This window comes from Bradysia coprophila, unplaced genomic scaffold (genome assembly GCF_014529535.1).
Source record: "Bradysia coprophila strain Holo2 unplaced genomic scaffold, BU_Bcop_v1 contig_631, whole genome shotgun sequence".
NCBI classification, from domain to species: domain Eukaryota; kingdom Metazoa; phylum Arthropoda; class Insecta; order Diptera; family Sciaridae; genus Bradysia; species Bradysia coprophila.
This window is the reverse complement of record NW_023503871.1, coordinates 15137-31633: the sequence shown is the minus strand read 5'-3', so window position 1 is coordinate 31633 and position 16497 is coordinate 15137. Positions and strand designations below refer to the sequence as shown.

Sequence of the window (16497 nt, the reverse complement as noted above, 5' to 3'; positions counted from 1 at the left end):
AAAAAATTTTTAATTTTACTTTTTTGGCCATACAACCAAAAAATGGCATTATTACCAAAAAGTTTACAAAAAAATTCTCTCCAAATTCCATGAAATTGTAACTGTATGTATGAAATGCTAATCAAACCATATAGCCAAAATTTCATGCAATTCTGAGACAAAAAATTTTTAATTTTACTTTTTTGGCCATACATGACAAAAAAATGGTATTGTTACAAAAAATTTAAAAAAATTCTCTCCAAATTCCATGAAATTTTAACTGTATGTATGAAATGCTAATCAAACCATATAGCCAAAATTTCATGCAATTCTGAGACAAAAAATTTTTAATTTTACTTTTTTGCCATACATGACCAAAAAATGGCATTGTTACAAAAAATGTAAAAAAAATTCTCTCCAAATTCCATGAAATTTAACTGTATGTATGAAATGCTAATCAAATCATATAGCCAAAATTTCATGCAATTCTGAGACAAAAAAGTTTTTAATTTTACTTTTTTGGCCATACGTATGACCAAAAAATGGCATTGTTACAAAAAATTTAAAAAAAAATTCTCTACCAAATTCCATGAAATTTTAACTGTATGTATGAAATGCTAATCAAACCATATAGCCAAAATTTCATGCAATTCTGAGACAAAAATTTTTTAAGTTTACTTTTTTAGGCCATACATATGACCAAAAAATGGCATTGTTACAAAAACTTAAAAAAAATTCTCTCCAAATTCCATGAAATTTTAACTGTATGTATGAAATGCTAATCAAACCATATAGCCAAAATTTCATGCAATTCTGAGACAAAAAATTTTTAATTTTACTTTTTTGGCCATACATTATGACCAAAAAATGGCATTGTTACAAAAAATGTAAAAAAAAATCCTCTCCAAATTCCATGAAATTTTAACTGTATGTATGAAATGCTAATCAAACCATATAGCCAAAATTTCATGCAATTCTGAGACAAAAAATTTTTTAATTTTACTTTTTTGGCCATACATTATGACCAAAAAATGGCATTATTACAAAAAATTTAAAAGAAAATCTCTCCAAATTCCATGAAATTTTAACTGTATGTATGAATTGCTAATGAAACCATATAGCCAAAATTTCATGCAATTCTGAGACAAAAAATTTTTAATTTTACTTTTTTGGCCATACATTATGACCAAAAAATGGCATTATTACAAAAAATTTAAAAAAAAATATCTCCAAATTCCATGAAATTTTAACTGTATGTATGAAATGCTAATCACACCATATAGCCAAAATTTCTTGCAATTCTGAGACAAAAAATTTTTAATTTTACTTTTTTGGCCATACATTTAGACCAAAAAATTGCATTATTACAAAAAATTTAAAAAAAAACTTCTCCAAATTCCATGAAATTTTAACTGTATGTATGAAATGCTAATCAAACCATATAGCCAAAATTTCATGCAATTCTGAGACAAAAAATTTTTAATTTTACATTTTTGGCCATACATTATGACCAAAAAATGGCATTGTTACAAAAAATTTAAAAAAAAATCTCTCCAAAGTCCATGAAATTTTAACTGTATGTATGAAATGCTAATCAAACCATATAGCCAAAATTTCATGCAATTCTGAGACAAAAAATTTTTAATTTTACTTTTTTGGCCATACAACCAAAAAATGGCATTATTACAAAAAAATTACAAAAAATTCTCCCCAAATTCCATGAAATTTTAACTGTATGTATGAAATGCTAATCAAACCATATAGCCCAAATTTCATGGAATTCTGAGACAAAAAATTTTTAATTTTACATTTTGGCCATACATTATGACCAACAAATGGCATTGTTACAAAAAATTAAAAAAAAAATCTCTCCAAGTCCATGAAATTTTAACTGTATGTATGAAATGCTCATCAAACTATAAAGCCAAAATTTCATGCAATTCTGAGACAAAAAAGTTTTAATTTTACTTTTTTGGCCATACAACAAAAAAATGGCATTATTACAAAAAGTTTACAAAAAATTCTCTCCAAATTCCATGAAATTGTAACTGTATGTATGAAATGCTAATCAAACCATATAGCCAAAATTTCATGCAAATCTGAGACAAAAATTTTTTAATTTTACTTTTTTGGCCATACAACCAAAAAATGGCATTACTACAAAAAGTTTACAAAAAATTCTCTCCAAATTCCATGAAATTTTAACTGTATGTATGAAATGCTAATCAAACCATATAGCCAAAATTTCATGCAATTCTGAGACAAAAAATTTTTAATTTTACTTTTTTGGCCATACATGACCAAAAAATGGCATTGTTACAAAAAATTTAAAAAAAAAATCTCTCCAAATTCCATGAAATTTTAACTGTATGTATGAAATGCTAATCAAACCATATAGCCAAAATTTCATGCAATTCTGAGACAAAAAATTTTTAATTTTACTTTTTTGGCCATACATGACCAAAAAATGGCGTTGTTACAAAAAATTTAAAAAAAAATTTCTCCAAATTCCATGAAATTGTAACTGTATGTATGAAATGCTAATCAAACCATATAGCCAAAATTTCATGCAATTCTGAGACAAAAAATTTTTAATTTTACTTTTTTGGCCATACAACCAAAAAATGGCATTATTACAAAAAGTTTACAAAAAATTCTCTCCAAATTCCATGAAATTTTAACTGTATGTATGAAATGCTAATCAAACCATATAGCCAAAATTTCATGCAATTCTGAGACAAAAAAATTTTAATTTTACTTTTTTGGCCATACATTATGACCAAAAAATGGCATTGTTACAAAAAATTTAAAAAAAAATCTCACCAAAGTCCATGAAATTTTAACTGTATGTATGAAATGCCAATCAAACCATATAGCCAAAATTTCATGCAATTCTGAGACAAATAATTTTTAATTTTACTTTTTGGCCATACATTATGACCAAAAAATGGCATTGTTACAAAAAATTTAAAAAAAAATCTCTCCAAAGTCCATGAAATTTTAAATGTATGTATGAAATGCTAATCAAACCATATAGCTAAAATTTCATGCAATTCTTAGACAAAAAATTTTTAATTTTACTTTTTTGGCCATACAACCAAAAAATTGCATTATTACAAAAAAATTACAAAAAATTCTCCCCAAATTCCATGAAATTTTAACTGTATGTATGAAATGCTAATCAAACCATATAGCCAAAATTTCATGCAATTCTGGGACAAAAAATTTTTAATTTTACATTTTGGCCATACATTATGACCAAAAAATGGCATTGTTACAAAAAATTTAAAAAAAAATCTCTCCAAGTCCATGAAATTTTAACTGTATGTATGAAATGCTAATCAAACCATATAGCCAAAATTTCATGCAATTCTGAGACAAAAAATTTTTAATTTTACTTTTTTGGCCATACAACCAAAAAATGGCATTATTACAAAAAAATTACAAAAAATTCTCCCCAAATTCCATGAAATTTTTACTGTATGTATGAAATGCTAATCAAACCATATAGCGAAAATTTCATGCAATTCTGAGACAAAAAAATTTTAATTTTACTTTTTTGGCCATACATTATGACCAAAAAATGGCATTGTTACAAAAAATGTAAAAAAAATTCTCTCCAAATTCCATGAAATTTTAACTGTATGTATGAAATGCTAATCAAACCATATAGCCAAAATTTCATGCAATTCTGAGACAAAATTTTTTTTAGTTTACTTTTTTAGCCATACATTATGACCAAAAAATGGCATTGTTACAAAAACTTAAAAAAATTTCTCTCCAAATTCCATGAAATTTTAACTGTATGTATGAAATGCTAATCAAACTATATAGCCAAAATTTCATGCAATTCTGAGACAAAAAATTTTTAATTTTACTTTTTTGGCCATACATTATGACCATAAAATGGCATTGTTACAAAAAATGTAAAAAAAATTCTCTCCAAATTCCATGAAATTTTAACTGTATGTATGAAATGCTAATCAAATCATATAGCCAAAATTTCATGCAATTCTGAGACAAAAAATTTTTAATTTTACTTTTTTGGCCATACATGACCAAAAAATGGCATTGTTACAAAAAATTTAAAAAAAAATCTCTCCAAATTCCATGAAATTTTAACTGTATGTATGAAATGCTAATCAAACCATATAGCCAAAATTTCATGCAATTCTGAGACAAAAAATTTTTTATTTTACTTTTTTAGCCATACATTATGACCAAAAAATGGCATTGTTACAAAAATTTTAAAAAAAATTCTCTATAAATTCCATGAAATTGTAACTGTATGTCGGAAATACTAATCAAACCATATATAGCCAAAAGTTCATGCAATTCTGAGACAAAAAATTTTTAATTTTACTTTTTTGGCCATACATGACCAAAAAATGGCATTGTTACAAAAAATTTAAAAAAAAATCTCTCCAAATTCCATGAAATTTTAACTGTATGTATGAAATGCTAATCAAACTATATAGCCAAAATTTCATGCAATTCTGAGACAAAAAATTTTTATTTTACTTTTTTAACCATACATTATGACCAAAAAATGGCATTGTTACAAAAATTTTAAAAAAATTCTCTATAAATTCCATGAAATTGTAACTGTATGTCTGAAATACTAATCAAACCATATAGCCAAAGGTTCATGCAATTCTGATACAAAAAATTTTTAATTTTACTTTTTTGGCCATACATTATGACCAAAAAATGGCATTATTACAAAAAATTTAAAAGAAAATCTCTCCAAATTCCATGAAATTTTAACTGTATGTATGAATTGCTAATGAAACCATATAGCCAAAATTTCATGCAATTCTGAGACAAAAAATTTTTAATTTTACTTTTTTGGCCATACATTATGACCAAAAAATGGCATTATTACAAAAAATTTAAAAAAAAATCTCTATAAATTCCATGAAATTTTAACTGTATGTATGAAATGCTAATCACACCATATAGCCAAAATTTCTTGCAATTCTGAGACAAAAAATTTTTAATTTTACTTTTTTGGCCGTACATTTAGACCAAAAAATTGCATTATAACAAAAAATTTAAAAGAAGACTTCTCCAAATTCCATGAAATTTTAACTGTATATATGAAATGCTAATGAAACCATATAGCCAAAATTTCATGCAATTCTGAGACAAAAAATTTTTAATTTTACTTTTTTGGCCATACATTATGACCAAAAAATGTAACAATTGTTACATTGTTACAAAAAATTTAAAAAAAAATCTCATCAAAGTCCATGATAGTTTCTAAGATTTTCAATTTTTGTTATTTACATGTAAAAAAATTCATTTGGATATTTTGAACAAAATACTGTAGGGAAGTGAGTTTTTAGTGTGTTTAAACGGTGCGCAGTGGTTAGTGAAAAAATACATTTACAACCCGCTAAAAACTTTTTAATATCTGAAATTTTCAATTTTTTTTATTTACGTGTAAAAAAATTTATTTGGATTTTTTAAACAAAATGATGTAGGCAAGTGAGTTTTTAGTGTGTTTCAACGGTGCGCAGTGGTTAGTGAAAAAATACATTTACAACCCGCTAAAAACTTTTTAATATCTGAAATTTTCAATTTTTTTTATTTACGTGTAAAAAAATTCATTTTCATATTTTGAACAAAATAATGTAGGCAAGTGATTTTTTAGTGTGTTTCAACGGTGCGCAGTGGTTGGTGAAAAAACACATTGACAACCAACTAAAAAACCTTTTAGTTTCTAAGATTTTAATTTTTTTTGTTTACATGTAAAAAAATTCATTTGGATATTTTGAACAAAATAATGTAGGGAAGTGAGTTTTTAGTGTGTTTCAACGGTGTGCAATGGTTAGTGAAAAAACACATTTACAACCAGCTAAAAAACTTTTTAATTTCTGAAATTTTCAATTTTTACGTGTAAAAAAGTTCATAAAAATATTTTGAACAAAATGATGTAGGCAAGTGAATTTTTAGTGTGTTTCAACGGTGCGCAGTGGTTAGTGAAAAAACACATTGACAACCAACTAAAAAACGTTTTAGTTTCTAAGATTTTCAATTTTTGTTATTTACATGTAAAAAAATTCATTTGGATATTTTGAACAAAATACTGTAGGGAAGTGAGTTTTTAGTGTGTTTAAACGGTGCGCAGTGGTTAGTGAAAAAACACATTTATAACCAGCTAAAAAACTTTTTAATTTCTGAAATTTTCAATTTTTTTATTTACGCGTAAAAAGTTCATTTGAATATTTTGCACAAAATAATGTAGGCAAGTGATTTTTTGGTGTGTTTCAACGGTGCGCAGTGGTTAGTGAAAAGACACATTTACAACAAACTAAAAAACCTTTGAGTTTCTAAGATTTTCAATTTTTTTTATTTACATGTAAAAAAATTCTTTTGGGTATTTTGAACAAAATGATGTAGGCAAGTGAGTTTTTAGTGTGTTTCAACGGTGCGCAGTGGTTAGTGAAAAAACACAATGACAACCAACTAAAAAACGTTTTAGTTTCTAAGATTTTTATTTTTTTTTTACATGTAAAAAACATTTGGATATTTTGTATAAAATAATGTATGCAAGTGAATTTTTAGTGTGTTTCAACGGTGCGCAGTGGTTAGTGAAAAAACACATTTACAACCAACTAAAAAACGTTTTAGTTTCTAAGATTTTTAATTTTTTTTTTACATGTAAAAAACATTTGGATATTTTGTATAAAATAATGTATGCAAGTGAGTTTTTAGTGTGTTTCAACGGTGCGCAGTGGTTAGTGAAAAAACACATTTACAACCAACTAAAAAACGTTTTAGTTTCTAAGATTTTTAATTTTCTTTGTTTACATGTAAAAAAATTCATTTGGATATTTTGAACAAAATAATGTAGGCAAGTGATTTTTTAGTGTGTTTCAACGGTGCGCAGTGGTTGGTGAAAAAACACATTTACAACCAACTAAAAAACGTTTTAGTTTTTAAGATTTTCAATTTTTTTTTTACACGTAAAAAAATTCATTTGGATATTTTGTACAAAATAATGTAGGCAAGTGATTTTTTAGTGTGTTTCAACGGTGCGCAGTGGTTGGTGAAAAAACACATTTACAATCAACTAAAAAACGTTTTAGTTTTTAAGATTTTCAATTTTTTTTTTACACGTAAAAAAATTCATTTGGATATTTTGTACAAAATAATGTAGGCAAGTGAGTTTTTAGTGTGTTTCAACGGTGCGCAGTGGTTAGTGAAAAGACACATTTACAACAAACTAAAAAACCTTTGAGTTTCTAAGATTTTCAATTTTTTTTATTTACATGTAAAAAAATTCTTTTGGGTATTTTGAACAAAATGATGTAGGCAAGTGAGTTTTTAGTGTGTTTCAACGGTGCGCAGTGGTTAGTGAAAAAACACAATGACAACAAACTAAAAAACGTTTTAGTTTCTAAGATTTTTAATTTTTTTTTACATGTAAAAAACATTTGGATATTTTGTATAAAATAATGTATGCAAGTGAATTTTTAGTGTGTTTCAACGGTGCGCAGTGGTTAGTGAAAAAACACATTTACAACCAACTAAAAAACGTTTTAGTTTCTAAGATTTTTAATTTTTTTTTTACATGTAAAAAACATTTGGATATTTTGTATAAAATAATGTATGCAAGTGAGTTTTTAGTGTGTTTCAACGGTGCGCAGTGGTTAGTGAAAAAACACATTTACAACCAACTAAAAAACGTTTTAGTTTCTAAGATTTTTAATTTTCTTTGTTTACATGTAAAAAAATTCATTTGGATATTTTGAACAAAATAATGTAGGCAAGTGATTTTTTAGTGTGTTTCAACGGTGCGCAGTGGTTGGTGAAAAAACACATTTACAACCAACTAAAAAACGTTTTAGTTTTTAAGATTTTCAATTTTTTTTTTACACGTAAAAAAATTCATTTGGATATTTTGTACAAAATAATGTAGGCAAGTGAGTTTTTAGTGTGTTTCAACGGTGCGCAGTGGTTGGTGAAAAAACACATTTACAACCAACTAAAAAACCTTTTAGTTTCTAAGATTTTCAATTTTTTTTTATTTACATGTAAAAAAATTCATTTGAATATTTTGAACAAAATAATGTAGGCAAGTGATTTTTTAGTGTGTTTCAACGGTGCGCAGTGGTTAGTGAAAAAACACATTTACAACCAACTAAAAAACCTTTTAGTTTCTAAGACTTTCAATTTTTTTTATTTACATGTAAAAAAATTCATATGGATATTATGAACACAATAATGTAGGCAAGTGATTTTTTAGTGTGTTTCAACGTTGCGCAGTGGTTAGTGAAAAAACACATTTACAACCAACTAAAAAACCTGTTAGTTTCTAAGATTTTCAATTTTTTTATTTACGTGTAAAAAATTCATATGGATATTTTGAACACAATAATGTAGGCAAGTGAGTTTTTAGTGTGTTTCAACGGTGCGCAGTGGTTAGTGAAAAACACATTTAAAACCAACTAAAAACCTTTTATTTTCTAAGATTTTCAATTTTTTTTATTTACATGTAAAAAAAATATTTGGATATTTTGAACAAAATAATGTAGGCAAGTGAGTTTTTAGTGTGTTTCAACGGTACGCAGTGGTTAGTGAAAAAACACATTTACAACCAACTAATAAACCTTTTAGATTTTTAGATTTTCAATTTTTTTATTTACGTGTAAAAAACTTCATTTGGATATTTTTAACAAAATAACGTAGGCAAGTGAGTTTTTAGTGTGTTTGAACGGTGCGCAGTGGTTAGTGAAAAAACACATTTACAACCAGCTAAAAAAACTTTTAGTTTCTAAGATTTTCATTTTTTTTTATTTACATGTAAAAAATTTTAATTGGATATTTTGAACACAATAGTGTAGGCAAGTGATTTTTTAGTGTGTTTCAACGGTGCGCAATGGTTAGTAAAAAAAACACATTTACAATAAACTAAAAAACCTTTTAGTTTCTAAGATTTTCAATTTTTTTTATTTGCATGTAAAAACATTCTTTTGGATATTTTGAACAAAATAATGTAGGCAAGTAAGTTTTTAGTGTGTTTCAACGGTGCGCAGTGGTCAGTGAAAAAACACATTTACAACCAACACCTTTTAGTTTCTAAGATTTTCAATTTTTTTTATTTACATGTAAAAAAATTCATTTGGATATTTTGAACAAAATAATGTAGGCAAGTAGGTTTTTAGTGTGTTTCAACGGTGCGCAGTGGTTAGTGAAAAAACACATTTACAACCAAATAAAAAACGTTTTAGTTTCTAAGATTTTCAATTTTTCTTAATTACATGTAAAAAATTCATTTGGATATTTTGAACAAAATAATGTAGGTAAGTAAATTTTTAGTGTGTTTCAACGGTGCGCAGTTTCTAAGATTTTCAATTTTTTTTACATGTAAAAAAATTAATTTGGATATTTTGTACAAAATAATGTAGGCAAGTGAGTTTTTAGTGTGTTTCAACGGTGCGCAGTGGTTAGTGATAAAACACATTTACAACCAGCTAAAAAAACTTTTAGTTTCTAAGATTTTCAATTTTTTTTATTTACATGTAAAAAAATTCATTTGGATATTTTGTACAAAATAATGTAGGCAAGTGAGTTTTTAGTGTGTTTCAACGGTGCGCAGTGGTTAGTGATAAAACACATTTACAACCAGCTAAAAAACTTTTAGTTTCTAAGATTTTCAATTTTTTTTATTTACATGTAAAAAAATTCATTTGGATATTTTGTTCAAAATAATGTAGGCAAGTGAGTTTTTAGTGTGTTTCAACGGTGCGCAGTGGTTGGTGAAAAAACACATTTACAACCAACTAAAAAATCTTTTAGTTTCTCAGATTTTCAATTTTTTATTTACGTGTAAAAAAATTCATTTGGATATTTTGAACAAAATAATGTAGGCAAGTGAGTTTTTAGTGTGTTTCAACGTTGCGCAGTGGTTAGTGAAAAAACACATTTACAACCAGCTAAAAAACTTTTTAATTTCTGAAATTTTCAATTTTTTTTATTTACGTGTAATAAAATTCATATGGATATTTTGAACAAAATGATGTAGGCAAGTGAGTTTTTAATGTGTTTCAACGGTGCGTAATGGTTAGTGAAAAAATACATTTACAACCAGCTAAAAAACTTTTTAATTTCTGAAATTTTACGTACCGGAGAGTGCCCCAAACTTGAATTTTTTCATACAAAAATGAACCCCGGCCCACAGGGATCGATTAATTGTGGCTGTGAGTTTAAGTCTGTATTTTTTTCAGCCCTTGGAAGTGATCTTTAGTGTAATCTGCAATAATTTGTGATAAATTAACCGACATTTGTTCGTGATTTTGAATAACGTTATTCATTCGAATTCATTTCGGTTTTTGATTAACGTTATTCGAGTAACCGAATTCAATTCGGTTGCTGAATAACGTTATTCGAGTAACCGAATTCATTTCGTTTTCCGAATAACGTTATTCGAGTAACCGAGCTCATTTCGTTTTCCGCATAACGTTATTTGAGTAACACAAATCATTTCGGGTAATAATAACGTTATTGTGGATGCCTGGCAGTGGTTAGTGAAAAAACACATTGACAACCAACTAAAAAATCTTTTAAAATCTTTTTTTTTTATTTACACGTAAAAAAATTCTTTTGGATATTTTGAACAAAATAATGTTGGCATGTGAGTTTTTAGTGTGTTACAACGGTGCGCAGTGGTTAGTGAAAAAACACATTTACAACCAGCTAAAAAAACTTTTAGTTTCTAAGATTTTCAATTTTTTTTATTTACGTATAAAAAAATTCATATGGATATTTTGAACACAATAATGTAGGCAAGTGATTTGTTAGTGTGTTTCAACGGTGCGCAGTATTTAGTGAAAAAACACATTTACAACCAACTAAAAGACCTTTTAGTTTCTAAGATTTTCAATTTTTTTTATTTACATGTAAAAAAATTTATTTGGATTTTTTGAACAAAATAATGTAGGCAAGTGAGTTTTTAGTGAGTTTCAACGGTGTGCAATGGTTAGTGAAAAAACACATTTACAACCAGCTAAAAAACCTTTTAGATTTTTAGATTTTCAATTTTTTTTATTTACATGTAAAAAAATTCATTTGGATATTTTGAGCAAAATAATGTAGGCAAGTGAGTTTTTAGTGTGTTTCAACGGTGCGCAGTGGTAAGTGAAAAAACACATTTACAACCAGCTAAAAAAACTTTTAGTTTCTGAGATTTTCAATTTTTTTTATTTACATGTAAAAAAATTCATTTGGATATTTTGAACAATATAATGTAGGCAAGTGAGTTTTTAATGTGTTTCAACGGTGCGCAGTGGTTAGTGAAAAAACACATTGACAACCAACTAAAAAACCTTTTAGTTTCTAAGATTTTCAATTTTTTTTTATTTACATGTAAAAAAATTCTTTTGGATATTTTGAACAAAATAATGTAGGCAAGTGAGTTTTTAGGGGTGTCAAAGGGTGTTTCACGCGCATCGTAGTACTCCTTATGTACCATAGCCTCTGTTCACCAACTCCTACATCCTATCCTACCCGTGGTGACACCTGTTATAGTGAGCAACCCCATGAACGATCAGGTAACCAACCCTGATGTAGTAGTGTGGGTCACTTAGCATAAGGATGAGGGGGGCTGTCTTCGAGAGGGCCGGAAACAGCTGGGCACTATCAAGATGGGATAGCGGCCTAGTATGGTGGCGGAAGATTTCAACAGCAAGAGACAACGGCAGCATACACAATCCTAGTCAGTTGGATTACCATCAAATACAAATTGGTCCTCCGATGAAGAGGGGGTTTGAGCCGAGGCTTGCGACCTGGCTCTGAGACACATGACTGCGAGCGATTGTGGAAAAACGATTGCAACGAAAGGAAGAGAAAAAAGCGAAAGCGGAGCAACACAGCCTCATTCGGATTGCTCGAGGCTTTCGGTAACGACCCAAAAACGCCTAAAGGACATGAGAATTGGGTCCTGGAATGTAAGATGTCATACTTACAGGCCAGGAGGATTGATGAAACTGACAAATGAACTGAAGAAAGCCAAAGTCGACATTGCTGCTATTCAAGAGAGCGGTTACAATCAAAATGAACAAACTTCCCGCTTCAATGGCTATACCACATTTCATAGCAGCAACAGTCGAGGCCATGTACTTGGTACTGCCTTCATGGTAGCCACAAAAAAGGAACATCTGGTACTGGTCAACGAGCGCCTATGCGTGTTACGTCTGAAAGGCCGTTTCAAAAACTACTCCGTGATAAACGTACACGCACCTCATAATGAATCGGTGGAGGGTGATAAGGACGATTATTATGAAGCGCTTGCAAGAGCCTACGATGAATTACCGGCACACGATATTAAAATCTTTATAGGAGATTTCAACGTTAAAGTAGGCAAGGAGGAAGTGTACAGACCAACAATAGGAAGGTACAGTCTGCATGAAAATACGAATGAGAACGGTCAGCGTATGATTTTCTTCGCTGCCGAAAGGAACCTGGTTGTGAAAAGTACTTTCCATAAACATAAAAGCAGACACCTGGCTACCTGGAAGCATCCCAATGACAATTTGCCAGCAAATCAGATTGACCATCTACTGATTAGCGGGCGGCACCTCACCGACGTCATTGACGTCAAATCATGTTGGAAAGCAAATGTCGACTCTGATCATTATCTGGTTGTGTCAACGTTGAGAGCACATCTAGCCCGATTTCATAATGGACGTAGTGAAACTGTGAGGCGTTTTGCGGTGGAGAAACTAAAGGATACACGGATAGCGGAGACGTTTGCTGATAACATTAGCACAAAGCTTCAACAATTACGACAAGCTCATCCAGGCGACACTCCTCCTGAATGGCTATCGGTAGGTGATGTGATTAAGCAAGAAGCAATCGACACCTTAGGATATCAGAGGCCTAATGATTTTAGGACCTGGTTTGACGCAGAATGTGCTGATGTTACAGATCGTAAAAATGCTGCACGAATTGAGAAGGAATCGGCGAGAACTAGAGAACGGAAAACGGAAGCGGATCAGCGCTACAAAGATCTGAGGAGGGAGGAAAAGCGCTTGCACCGGCTCAAGAAAAAGGAACTTGAAGAAAGGACGCTTCTTCAGTTGGAAAGATTATGTAGTGCAAACGAATCACGGAAGTTCTACAAACGAATAAACAACCAAAGAAGAGGCTTCAATTCTCGAATGACTATCTGCAGAGCAGTTGACGACACTTTGCTTACAGCAAAACATGATGTCCTGGAACGATTCAAGGAACATTTCAGTGCTCTGTTAAACGGGGATGTTGAAGACGGCAATGCTACCGATGATTCTTTTCTCAACGACGACGGTCGTATCGTGTCAGCACCAACATTGGAGGAAGTCTCAGCAGCAATCTCCTCACTCAAAAACAACAAAGCTTCAGGTCCGGATAATATACCAGCGGAACTGCTGAAAATGGGTGGTGAGGAATTGGCTAAGGTACTTTATGAATTAGTCGAGCGAATATGGAACAACGAATCGTTACCGGATCAGTGGTTAGAGGGTGCCATTTTACCTCTGCACAAGAAAGGTGACAGGATGATTTGCGAAAACTACCGTGGTATTGCTTTGCTTAACACGGCGTAGGTTTTTGCTCGAGTGCTATTCGTTAGACTAAATCCACGGGCTGAGGCAGTCATTGGAGATTATCAAGGCGGATTCAGACGAGATCGCTCAACAACTGACCAAATATTCAACCTTCGTCTGATTCTGCAAAAAGGCAGGGAATTTCAAGTCCGGACTTACCATCTTTTCATCGACTTCAAGTAAGCCTACGATAGGACCAAGCGTAGGGAATTGTATGTTGCGATGAAGGAGTTGGGCTTTGAAACAAAACTGATTCGTCTTGTGAAAGCGACATTGGAGGGCACCAGATGTCGTGTCAAGGTGCAAAATGACTTGTCTGACGTTTTTGCTGTAAGGGAAGGGCTGAAACACGCGACGCACTGTCTTGCCTGCTCTTCAATTTGGCTTTGGAAATCGCAATGAGACGTGCTGGTATCCAAACCAACAAAACACTGGTGAATGGATCAGTTCAAGTTCTGGGCTTTGCAGATGACTTGGATCTTGCCAGTCGTACACATGCAGCAGCGGTAGACACTTTCACAAATCTGAAAATCCAAGCGGAGAGAATGGGTTTGATGATCAACGAATCGAAAACCAAGTACATGAAGGCCGTGCCCAATACGTTTGCCAATCAACAAGGACACGTGATAAGCATTGGAGAGTACAACCTCGAGGTAGTCGAAGAATTCATATACCTTGGAGCGCTGATTCGTTCGGATGGCGATAATACACCTGAAATCCAAAGACGAATCATGGCGGCAAGCAGATGCTATTACGGTCTAATCAAACATTTACGCTCAAAGTTGATATCGAAGAAAACGAAGTGCCAAGTTTACAAAACGCTCATTCGTCCAGTTCTGATCTATGGATGCGAATCTTGGACGGTGAAGAGAAGTGATGAACAGTTGCTCCTAACGTTCGAGCGTAAGGTCCTTCGTACTATTTTCGGAGCGATGCGTGAAGGCGAAAGGTGGTGGCGACGATACAACTTTGAATTGAAACGTGATTTTGGCGAGCCGGATATTGTGGCAGTGGTGAAAGTCCAACGGTTGAGGTGGGCAGGACATGTAGCACGCATGGACAGGAACAGAGCCCCCTCAATGTTATTCCGAAATGATCCAGAAGGGCGAAGAGGAGTAGGACGCCCTAAAATGCGATGGATAGATGGCGTCGAATCAGATCTTCGGGCGCTGGGAATAAGAGGTTGGCAAAGTGCAGCGAATGACCGGGCACGCTGGAACCGGATTCTCGACCAGGCCAAGGCCCACAAGTGGCTGTAGCGACGGTAAAGTAAAGTAAGTAAGTGAGTTTTTAGTGTGTTTCAACGGTGCGCAGTGGTTAGTGAATAAACACATTTACAACCAGCTAAAAAAACTTTTAGTTTCTAGAAATTGTGATCCACACACGCGTTGGTAATTCCGAGGAATGTCATGTTACCGAAAGCGTTAGACAGGTCGATGAGTCCACCGAGTGCAAATTGGCTGTGTTCGAATGCCTTTTCATTTCGGGTTGTTATTGGTGCAGTGCTGTTTCTGCAGGCTTTTTAGATTGGTAGGCGTGTTGGTTCGGGTGTATAGGGAATTGTCTCAGGATTCCGTCCCTAAGGTATCTGTCGATAAGTCTTTCCAGTGTTTTTAACACGAACGATGTGAGGCTGATGGGTCGAAAAGCTTTGGCTAGTGTGTGATCTAACTGCCCTAGTTTAGGGATGAATACTACTTTTGCTCCTCTCCAAGCTTGTGGAATGTGAATGTATTGAATACAAGCGATAAATATTTTTTGCAGGGAGTTTGCGATGAGCTCACAACCTTTTTGTAACATTATGGGAATGATGTCATCTACACCGGGGGATTTGATCGCAGTAAATGAGTGTATAGATTATTTGATTTTGTGCAGTGGTTAGTGAAAAAACACATTTACAACCAACTAAAAAACCTTTTAGTTTCTAAGATTTTCAATTTTTTTATTTACGTGTAAAAAAAATTATTTGGATATTTTGAACAAAATAACGTAGGCAAGTGAGTTTTTAGTGTGTTTCAACGGTGCGCAGTGGTTAGTGAAAAAACACATTGACAACCAGCTAAAAAACTTTTTAATTTCTGAAATTTTCAATTTTTTTATTTACATGTAAAAAAATTCATTTGGATATTTTGAACAAAATAATGTAGGCAAGTGAGTTTTTAGTGTGTTTCAACGGTGCGCAGTGGTTAGTGAAAAAATACATTTACAACCAGCTTAAATACCTTTTAATTTCTAAGATTTTCAATTTTTTTTTACGTATAAAAAAATTCATATGGATATTTTGAACACAATAATGTAGGCAAGTGATTTTTTAGTGTGTTTCAACGGTGCGCAGTGGTTAGTGAAAAAACACATTTACAACCTACTAAAAAACCTTTTAATTTCTAGGATTTTCAATTTTTTTTATTTACATGTAAAAAAATTCATTTGGATATTTTGAACAAAATAATGTATGCAAGTAAGTTTTTAGTGTGTTTCAACGGTGCGCAGTAATTAGTGAAAAAACACATTTACAACCTACTAAAAAACCTTTTAATTTCTAGGATTTTCAATTTTTTTTATTTACATGTAAAAAAATTCATTTGGATATTTTGAACAAAATAATGTAGGCAAGTAAGTTTTTAGTGTGTTTCAACGGTGCGCAGTAATTAGTGAAAAAACACATTTACAACCAACTAAAAAACCTTTCAGTTTCTAAGATATTCAATTTTTTTATTTACATGTAAAAAAATTCTTTTGGATATTTTGAACAAAATGATGTAGCCAAGTGAGTTTTTAGTGTGTTTCAACGGTGCGCAGTGGTTAGTGAAAAAACACATTTACAACCAGCTAAAAAAAAGTTTTAGTTTCTAAGATTTTTAATTTTTTTATTTACGTGTAAAAAAATTCATATATATTTTGAACACAATATTGTAGGTAAGTGAGTTTT

General features: G+C 31.1%; 1 protein-coding gene across 1 annotated transcript; it reads left to right on the top strand.

Annotated features, from left to right (window-relative positions):
* Positions 1–11786: 11786 nt before the first annotated feature.
* LOC119083415 lies at positions 11787–13568 on the top strand. Its single transcript, XM_037193134.1, has one exon. It carries the CDS (start codon positions 11787–11789, stop codon positions 13566–13568), a length of 1782 nt encoding a protein of 593 aa, XP_037049029.1.
* The last annotated feature ends 2929 nt before the right edge of the window (positions 13569–16497 follow it).

Coding starts and splice junctions, on each gene's coding strand:
- LOC119083415 (XM_037193134.1), top strand. CDS start 11,787: ATGACTGCGAGCGATTGTGGAAAAACGATTGCAACGAAAGGAAGAGAA.